The 10,411-nt window shown below is 49.6% G+C and overlaps 1 protein-coding gene across 2 annotated transcripts in view; it reads right to left on the bottom strand.

Annotated features, from left to right (window-relative positions):
• Positions 1-7,428: 7,428 nt before the first annotated feature.
• Positions 7,429-10,411, bottom strand: part of BCL7A (BAF chromatin remodeling complex subunit BCL7A) — a 28,992-nt gene continuing 26,009 nt past the window's right edge. For both annotated transcript variants that reach the window (XM_041729245.1, XM_041729246.1), the window contains exon 6: positions 7,429-9,185. In XM_041729245.1, the coding sequence (XP_041585179.1) occupies positions 9,114-9,185 (72 nt within the window). In that variant the 3' untranslated portion in view covers positions 7,429-9,113. The remainder of the gene's footprint in view (positions 9,186-10,411) is intronic.

Genomic DNA, 10,411 nt, shown 5'->3' with positions numbered 1-10,411 from the left:
CCACCAGCAGTGTAGGAGGAATCTGGTTGCCCTGCATTCTCGCTGGCACTTGGGATGATCTATCTTTTCAGCTATTCCAGTGGGAGTGTACTGGCATCTCACTGTGCTTTGAACTTGCATTTCCCTAATAACTAATGATGCTCAGCATCTTTCATGTGCTCATTTGTTTCCCATATATTTTCTTTGATGAAATGTCTATGTCAATATTTTGCTAGTTTTTTTGTTTTTGTTTTTGTTTTTGCAGGGGTGTTTGCTTTCTTATTATTGACTCTTGAGAGTTCTTTATATATTCTAGATACAAGTCCTTTATCAGATACATGTTTAGCCAATATTGTCTGCCAGTCTGTGTTTTGTCTTTTCATCTCATAACAGTGTCTTTAGCAGAGTAGAAGTTTTTAATTTTGATGAAGTCCAATTCTATTAACTTTTTCTTTCATAGTTAGTGCTTTGATGTCATTTTAAAAAAAGCTCTGCCTAGCCCCAGTCACAAAGATTTTCTCCAATGTTTTCTCCTAGAATTTTTAGAGTTACATTTTGGTCTATGATCCATTTTAAGTGAATTTTGCTATAAGGTACAAGGGATGGACTGAGGTTCCCTCCTTTTGCATGTGGATGTCCAATTGTTCCAGCATTAACTGTTAACTATTTGCCGTGAGTATTAACACTATCAGAATCCCCAGTGTTCTGGGGGCTGGCAGTCAGCAAGAGAGTATCCTGGCCCCATGTGTCCCTCAAATCTAACAGCTGGGGCCTGTTGCAGTTCTTTGCTGGCAGAGGAATTGGTTTCAGGTCGCTTTACCTCCTCTCTCTTCCTGAAATCTCTTGCATAAAACAAACCATGAAAGGGCAGGGGTGGCTTAGTGGTCTGGCAACGTCCCTTTGAAAATAAACAAGTGCAGAAACTGAAAGCCAACGGCCATCTCTGGGGACTACTTGGAGAAACAGTTTGGGGCCAGTGCATCCGCTGCGCGTGGCTCTCCTGCCCCCACCGGCGGCAGGTCGGATACGGCAAAGCCAAACAGGATCTTGATTGCTTCAGATGTCAACTCTGGCCAGGGAGACCACCCCCACCTCCAGGCCTTTGCAGAGAGAGGCTACGCTGGTGGGGTGTCTAATCGTGGGGAAAGCTGGAAGAGGTCCAGGCTAAATAGCCTCCAAGTGTTTGCACAACTGGCCTCCTGCATCTACAAATGGTGACTTCTGTTTTATAGATAGGGAAACTAAGGCAGGGGAAGCTGTGTGTGTGTGTGTGTACATGAAGAAATAGATGAGTATGAGTTTAGGATTTTGGGGGGGCAGCTTATTGAGGTATAACTTACATCCCATAAAATTCACCCACTTGAAGCATACAACTCAATGAGCTTTAAAGAAATTCACACAGCTGTGTGATCCTGCCCACAATCCAGTGTGAGAATATTTCCATCACCTCTTGTCCTTTTGCAGCCCATCCTTATTGCTCTCAGCCACTGGCAACCCAGGCTTTACCTTCAGCAGCCACAGTTTTGCTTTTCCTAGAAATTTCATGCAAATGGAGTCAAGCAGTGTGTAGTCACAGTGGGATTTCAAGCCAGAATCTAACAAGGAAGCCAGAGAGCCAGGACCGCAAGCATACCTTTACCATTGCCAGACTTTCCCCACCTGCTTGTATCTCCGAATCTGCAGATTTTTCAAATGAGGCTACACATTGGTCTCCCTCTCAGGGTTGAGGCCAGGGTGAAATGAGATAATGGAGGCCCAATATCTTGTATATTCATAATACTCCATGGAAACTGGGAACAGACCAAATGGCCAGCAGCAGGAGAATGGGTAAGTATCTTGTTGTGTCTTTGTCCTGTGGAATATTCCCTAGCAAGAAGAATGGACCCCAGTGACGGGTAACCATATCGATAAAGCTCACAAACATCATGTTGAGTAAAAGAAGCCACATACAAAAGAGCATATACTGTGATTCCATGAATGGAAAGTTCAAAACCAGGTAAAACACACCTGAGCAAAGAGAAGTTGGCAGAGTAATTGCCCTTTGGGGGTAGTGACTGGAAAGGATAGCTGGGGGCTGGCTATGCAGGTGTATTCAGTATGTGCAGGTTCAGTGGACTACACCCTTACATGTTGATAAACAATTCAGAAAGGTCTTGCACGGTGCCTGGCACATAGTAGTAAATTCTTATTCTTTCATCTACACAGAATTTCCATAGGAAAGTGTGGATGACTGCAGGGGTTGGCAAACTTTTTCTGTAAAGGGCTAGATATTAAATATTTTTGACTCTGCAAACCATACAGACTCTATGGCAACTATTCACCTTTGCTGTTGTATCGTGAAAGCATCCAGCACGGCTGTGTTCCTATACTTTATTTACAAAAATGGGGTGGGGGCTGGGTTTGCTGACCCCTCATCTAGCGAAAGACAGGCTGAGTCCCTGCAGGACTCTATCTAGTCACTTCCTTGGCCCCGATTTTTGTATCTGTATAATGGGGAGGCTGGTCTCTGCTCTAAACTACCATTCCAGGTGGCACAGAGGTCAAATGAGCTCATAACTGAGGGAGTCCCGAGGGTGAAAGGAGCAGGAATTAAGAGTCACCTGAGATTCTTTGGTGCAAAGCAAATTGTTATTTCTGCCAATGTCTGAAGAGAGAAAGCCATGGAGCCCAAGTCACCCAGTGCATCCAGGGGTGCCAGTGTCCCAGAGGACCCACAGGCCTGGCACCACATCCTGGTCCTTGCCCCCCAGGGGCTTTTCTCTGAAGAGCCTGTGGAGGAAAAACAGTGGTAAAGAAGGAAGGCTGGAAACTGGAGCCCTCAGTAGGCTGTTCCTCTGAGACTCAAGACCCCAAAACTCCCCACTGGGGCCTGCTTTACTGAGTAGCGGGTACCGCGGCAGGGATGTGTCCTCAAATCTCCTCAGCCAGGAGCGCTTTCCCTTCTTCCTGTTTACTGGCAGGCTTCTACTCATCCCACAAGGCAGGATTCAGACTATTGATCACTCTGGGTGGATAATCCCAAAGTCAATCATTTGGGGGAAGAGGCTGGTCTTCAGAGAGTCAACTATAACTCAGAAGGCAAGCCCAAAGCAGCCAGGGATGGGCAATTCTTGCCTTTCCTTGTGTCTCATTCTCTAGGGGTTGGATTCTGGAGTCCAGATGTGATTGAAAATAGTGACTATAACAGTCATAACAGTAGCAGCTAACATTTATTGAGACTTACTATGTGCCAGGACCTGTCCCAAGCACTTTGTATTAATTCATTTAATCCTTGCAACAACCCAAATAGGCACTATTATTCTTCACATTTTATAGATGAGGAAACTGGGGCCCAGAGAGGTTAAGTCACTTTGCTGAGGTGACACAGCTCTGAAGTGCTGGAGTTCTGAGGATTATAGAAGAGGCTGTTTTGGAAGTCCAAAATGGGTCCATGTTACCCTGTTTATATCCTCTTCCTTAACTCTGAAATATCTAAGTCCTTGTCACATGGGAGCATTAAAAGGGGAACTAGAGAGGGAAGAGACACTCTCTCCAAAACAATGACAGTCAGAGGTACCATATGGACAACTCCCCCTCCTTCTGGATTCATCCAGGAGACTCTCTAAGCCCTGGTACAGACTGCTGGGGGCTCATGTGGGAAAAAACCCAGGTTAAATGGACCTAAACCATCGAGGGTATTTATTGACACAGGACTGACAAGTTCAGGAGGAGGGCTGGCGGCAGGGCTGGTTGGGGCCGAGTGTTCACTCGCACTCCCCATCTTTCATTCTTGTGTTCACTTCATTCTCAGACAGGACTCTCCTAACGCCGCCCTGCGGGAATTCTCTAGGGAATTCTCTAGTGACTGCTTTAGTAGGACTCTTAGCAGTTCCCTCAGAAATCCCAGGGCTGATTCTCACTGGGCCATGCTGGCTCATGTGATCATCCCTGAACAAACTGGCCAGGGGGAGGGTCCAAGCTGATGGTACAAGCCTGCCTGCATCACCGGGCTGCCCCTGGAACTGAATGGGCAGGGGTGACCCCTACTGGCAGAAGAGGGGAATGCAGCCGGCTAAGAGAAGGTGTCTACCGGGAACTCCTGGAGGGAAATAAAGCATTCCTCGCAGGGAGAAGGGGGAGGGTTAGACTTGGCCTTTAGTTAAATAAATAATAATAAAAAAAAAATTAAAAAAAAAAAAAGGATCCCTGGGTGGCGCAGTGGTTTGGCGCCTGCCTTTGGCCCAGGGCGCAATCCTGGAGACCTGGGATCGAATCCCAAGTCGGGCTCCCAGTGCATGGAGCCTGCTTCTCCCTCTGCCTCTGTCTCTGCCTCTCTCTCTCTATGACTATCATAAATAAAAAAAATAAAAAAAAAAAGACTTGGCCTTTAGGGTCTGCAATCCCTCCTTGGTCTTGACTGTGAACCCCCTTGACCCCTGTTGGCTTGGTCTGGGCTAAGAGTGATCTGAGTTTTTCTACCTACCTCTTGCAGCCCACCTGACTCCACCTCACTGGGCTGCAGTACTGATTGCCTGGGAGCAGTTGGCCTATTGCCCCAGTTTCCTAGTTACTTTGTCCCCATCTCTAGTCTTTTTTTTTTTTTTAATTTTTATTTATTTATGATAGTCACAGAGAGAGAGAGAGAGAGGCAGAGACATAGGCAGAGGGAGAAGCAGGCTCCATGCACCGGGAGCCTGATGTGGGATTCGATCCCGGGTCTCCAGGATCGCGCCCTGGGCCAAAGGCAAGCGCCAAACCACTGCACCACCCAGGGATCCCCCCATCTCTAGTCTTGATCTTTCCAATCCATGCCATTCCCTGGAAATACTATCCCAAGTCCAGCAGAGCCCTGGCTCAGAAACCTCCAGCCTGCTCCTTAGCATCAATAAGAAAAAACGAGCTTCTTAGCTCCATGCCTGGACTCCCTCCACCATCCTAGAAGCCTCCCTGACCCTGCCCCCTCATCAAAGCGTACCTCCCCTAATTCCACACTGTACTGGCCATCTTCCCACACTGGCTCATTTGTTTGCCTAGAGGGAAAAGCTCAAGCTTGTGTCACTACTGCCCAGATGCCGGCACACATGATGCTCACAGGAATACCTGCAAGCTTAAATTCCCAGCTCTTGTGCACGACTGCTCCCTGATGAGTGGACATGAGAGGAAGTCAGCTCCACAGACAGATAAGAAACTGAAAGCGACAATGATCCCAAGACAGACACATAGAGAGTGAGAGAATAACTAAGAAACTTAACGGGTGCGGGGAGACAAGGGTGGTGGATCCATAGAGACAAGTCTGGAAGGAATTCCATCCAGGACAGAGCTGCAGATACCTAGAGAGGACAGTGGAGGAGGGAGCAAAAGGGTGTGAGCAGAAGCATAGTTTTGGCTAAGCAAACAAGACCCCTATGATTTGTTTTGTCAAGTTGAACTTTATCAGGAGTTCAGGATTTTATTTCGCTGAGCAATTAGTCCTGGTAAAAATAACAGAACATGTTAAAAGGAAGGGTAGTGGGGAGGAGAGGCAGACAAAACAAAGGCAAGAACATTTGCCTCCAGGTGAGTCTTGGCAGGCCTGGCTTAAACAATCATCTCAGCACCTCTCAGCACCCCCACCCCCTGCAGGAGGCTCAGCCAGGCCCAGGCTTCAGGTGGAAGAGGTGGCAGGGGTCAGGCCAGAGAAAGAGAAACTAGTCAACTCCAGGGTGGGAGTCTGAGCTGGGCAAGAGAAGTACCCCAGTTGCTGGGAGGGGAAAGAACCCTAGGAAGGCTCTGGCTCTGCCCTGGTCACAAGTCACTTAGTTAGGACAAGTTAAGACATTACAATCCACCTCTGGGCTGACCTCTCAGAGTCCCCACCATGAGCCACAGCCTCCCAAAGTCAGGGACATGGCAAACTGGTGCCCTTGACCAGGGAGCAGGCGTGGCCTTTACAGGAGGGCTCAGCCTGGCCACGCAACTGGGGCTGTGTTTTCATCTCAACAAGGCGGTCTATGCACCTGCCTGGGGCAACCAGCCAATGCTTCAAGATGCCAGCTAAGGTGACCACGGGAGGTGACAGTCCCTGCCTGCAAGGAGCGTGGTGTCCTACAGAGTCAGGGCCACATGGTCATGTAGGAGAGACCAGAGCAGCCACCGGTGCAGGGACCTTCTCACCATTGATCAGATTTATTCTTTATTATAATGCTACAGAAATCACACTGGTGTTCATGATTTGAATTTTTTTATTTTCTGAAATGGAACCATTGTACATTGTACAAACCATATCTACTGATGGAATAAATAAGTGAAAAATTATACTGCTGTACAACACACCAAAAAAAAAAAAAAAAAACCCAACAACAAACGAACAACAACAAAAAACCCAAAACATAAGAGGACAAAAAAAAAATTAGGTAACGGTGAAAAAAAGGTCTTTTTATACCTCTAACCAGGTCCTTGGCGATAATGAACATTCCAAACCATGACATCATTTGTTATGGGAGGTCACCACCCTAGAAATAGGTCCACCGCCTTCCAGGTTTGCGGGTGTAAGTGCCAGCACTTTGTGGAATGTGTAGCCGAAGCTCCCCCAACTTCATGAGTGGCGGGAGGAAGGCTGCCCTGGGAGCCCTTTAGGCCGTGGGGCCTGGTGTCCGCGGAAGGCATCTGGGGAGGACTCCTCACCCCGGCTCACTGCCTCACCGGCCGCAAGGTCTTAGATTCTGTGGTGGGAGGCGGGTGAGGGGCGCAGGGTGGGTGGGGGACGGTGGCTCCGAGCAGTGGGCTGCATCGGGGAAGGAAGCACATCTGGATTTTTGCAGTCTCACCGTCCCGCGTGGAAGGCTTTCCTGGCCAGAGAGGAGTGCAGGGCCACTGGCGCTTGGCCGGGCCTGGCCATGGCAGAGGCCGGGGCAGGGGGTGGGGGGTGGTCCGGGCCACGGGCTCCTTCCTACCTTCAGGCACTTCAGAGAAAAACAAATGACAGCCTCAGTGTGTCCCGGATGTCGTCTTCATCCTCAACCACTGCCGTTGACTCCCCCTTTGCCTGTCCAGAGAGGCCACTGCAACCGGAAGGAGACCCGGGGGGACCCACCGCGGCCGACCTGCCGTGTCTGTGGATGCGTGTCATTCTCCTTCAGCTGTCTTGGTTCTAACCTCTCATTCCCCAAAAAGAAAGGAAATAAATATCCAAATTCATCTTGCATCAAAATGGAGTTTTTGCTGCAAAGGAAAACAAGTTACTCTAGCTCTAGAGGATCTGGAGGTAAAGCCGCCTTGAGATACGCTGAGAGGTAACGCAGAGCACAGTTCTGCACAGGACTGGCTGCCTGAGGGGCAAAATTGAGAAGGATTTTTTTTTTTTTAAGACAGAAACCTTTCTCGGCATTGCGAACTTCAACATTAAGATTTTCAAAGTTTTTTTTTTTTTCCCTTATTTCAGGAGACATTTTTGCATGAGGTATTTGAAATTCAGGAACATTTTGATTCTTCTTGAAGTGCAGGATATAGATTGGCTCCCTTAAAAAAAAAAAGAGCCTCACCCTCAGAAACTTTGAAAGGAATCTGGCAGACACTTTCCATGGTGGTCAGGAGAGAGATCCACACGTCAAAGGTATCAAAGGTGGTACCTGAATATGCACCAATCAGCAAAATAAAAACGAAAACAAAACAAAAACAAAAAACCACAGAACAAAGCAAACCCCCCACCCACCCCTCACTCAACTCAAAGGGAGTTGCAAGTCCAGTGCAGTAAAGAAAGCTCAGGAAAAGGGTTAAGATCCGAGGAGTCCATCTAGGAAGTAAGAGCAAACCAGGCCTCAGAACCAAACAATCAGGCAGTTCATCCAAGGGGACATCTCCATTTTAGTGAGAGGAAGCTGTCTCGGCTCAGGCAGAGGACAGAGGCAAGGGGAGGGACACAATCACCCCTTTCTGGAGGACTGTAGCGCTTTCCACTCCTGGGTGCCTGGTTCCTGGCCTTTGAGGCTCAATCATCAGGGTCTGCTCCCTGGTGGGGACGGTCAGCGCATCCCAGGTATGAGAAGCCATCAGAGTATTGGCTCTGAGAGTCAGGAACATGCTTTGCAATCTTGCCTCCCTATGGGGGGGGGGGGGGGGGGAGGCAGAGGGTAGCAGGTTACTACGGATTTGAAATCCAGGCAACATCCTAGGAGAGAAAGTTCAGCACCAGCTCTTCCTGCCATCTGCTCCCAGCCTCCTCAGCCCTTTTATCGTCCTAAGGAGACAATTCTGCAGTCAGCCGCAGAAGCCATTTCGTCTTCGGAGGTGTGGGAGAAAGCGGTATGGTGGGGGTAGAGGGTGCAAGTGCCAGAACAATCGAAGGGTTCTGTGTGTCCGTCCGGGCCATGGTGGGCTTGGAAACACTGGCCTCAGATGCCCCAAAGAAGCTGAGAGCACATCGAGTAGCCAGCCCTTCAGGGTAGTGCCCCAACATCTGAGATTCCTCGAACCTTGGACCTAGGAGCCAGGGCCCCAGGGTGTGCCCAACACCCCCACACCTGCAAATCAGGTGGCTGAGGAAGTCCCATTCTTCCGAGGTCTCGGGATCCCCCTCCTCCCTGCCTGCTCCGCTAGATTGAAGTCCTGGGCCAGGGAGGAGAGGCGTGAGGACGGAGGCATCAGCCACCTGGACAAAACCCGAGGGCACTTTGCAAAGGAAGATGCAAAACAACCAGGAAAACATGCCAGAGGTCACCTCAAGGGCACAAGGCACAAAAAAAGAAAGCGGGAGGAATCGGGCAAACAGTGGAAAGCCCCGATGAAAACCGATTCCCTGATCGGTACCACCCTCGAATAGCTTATATCGTTAAATAGAGAAGTGGGGGAGAGGTGGGGAGGGGATGAAACAATACAGCAGCAACACAAATGTGATCTTGGCTTCAGAGACAGTGTGCAGACACTCCTGAGCTGTCGACCCCGCCTTCCCAAAGACAGTCAGTCCCTTCAACACTCAAGGGTTTTGCTTCACAGCAGAAAGTTCTTCAGTGTCTGAGAAGTTACGCTGTTCTGGGTTTTCTTGGATTTGCACTTGGTAAACTTGGAAAATTAGTAGTTCTGTCTGCACCCGAGAGGAACTGCTCAGGTGAAGTTATTCTAGAATTCAGCCTGCAGATGGACCTCCCGTGAAACATGGAAAGCAGGACTGAATGTAGTGTCTACATCTCTTCTGAGTTCTGTTGAGAGGCCTCCAGTTTCATCTTCTTAGAGGGTGGCACTCCTTCCAAATCCTTGGGGAAGAAGAGAGGATGCAGGTTAGCCTGCCGCCAGGGGAGCGGTGTAGGCCAGCCGTAGGGGAAACTGAGGACTGCTTCTATGGTTCAAAACCGCAGTTCTGACCCTGTGGCCCATGTTTACCAAACCCCGTGTCACCAGGGCCCCTCCTGTCCCTGTCACAGCGGCTTCCCTCGGGGTCTCCTAAGCGCACTGCCCCCTGTGCCTCTAAGCTCCCCACTTCCCCTTCACCACACCAGCCAGAGGGAGGGAGGGCTTCCCCATCATCAGCCTCCTGGTCTGTAATTAATCACTAGGGTAATCATTTGTGCACAACTTCCAAGTTCACCTCTCCAAGCTCAAAGGCCTTGTCTGACTTTGCCATGTGGTCAGTCACAGGGCTCCTCCAGAGCCCAGCTGGGGTGCCTGGTCTGGGCAGATACTCAGCATTTGTTTAACATACATGTATGTTATTCTGGGGAGAAGGCCCGTAGTTATGAACACTTCCTAAGTCCCATGGCCCAAAAACATCCAGCACGCACGCCCCACCCTGACTTTCCCACTCCGGTATCTCCAATCTGAGCCATCACCTGAGACCAGCTCCTGACTTTACCCACCCTGACCAGCGCCCACCCCCCCACCTCCAAGTCTGTTGATGACACCACACCTGCCCAAAGCAAAGGAGGCCTCCTTTGCTCTTCCTGGTCCCACACACCACCTATTAGCAAGAAGCTAGCAAGCAACTCCATCTCCAAACACCCTTGGACCTGCCCACCTCTCCCAGCTGCACGTCCTTACTGTTGGCACCGGCACCCATCACCTGCCCAGATAAGGCAGCATCCTGCTCCGTGCAGTCCCTAGGCAGCTTTCAACATAGTTCAAGAAATCCCCAAATAGAAACATACACAGAACATAAAACCCACTGATGCTTTCCCACTGACTTCAGAGCAAAATGCCAGCTCCTTACCAGGCTGAGAAGACCCGGCACCCAACTGGTTGTTCTCTTCCTTGCCTGCTAGACCCAGACCCCTGGCCTTCCTTTTTGTTCTCAGGCTTGTTCCTATTTCCAGGCCCAAGCCTCTGGTTCCCTCTGACCAGAAAGCCTACTCTCATGGCCCTGTATTCTCATCCTTCAAATTCCTGCTCACAGCCCATTTCTCTGCCTACACCAGCCCAAACAATGTTCCACTGTCAGGCCTCCTTTCATCCTCATCTTGGTTTTTCTGGAGCACGTGCTATGACC

Source organism: Vulpes lagopus, chromosome 14 (assembly GCF_018345385.1).
Source record: "Vulpes lagopus strain Blue_001 chromosome 14, ASM1834538v1, whole genome shotgun sequence".
Taxonomy (NCBI): Eukaryota; Metazoa; Chordata; class Mammalia; order Carnivora; family Canidae; genus Vulpes; species Vulpes lagopus.
Note: the sequence above shows the minus strand (reverse complement) of the source record. Positions and strands in the feature narration are given on the sequence as shown.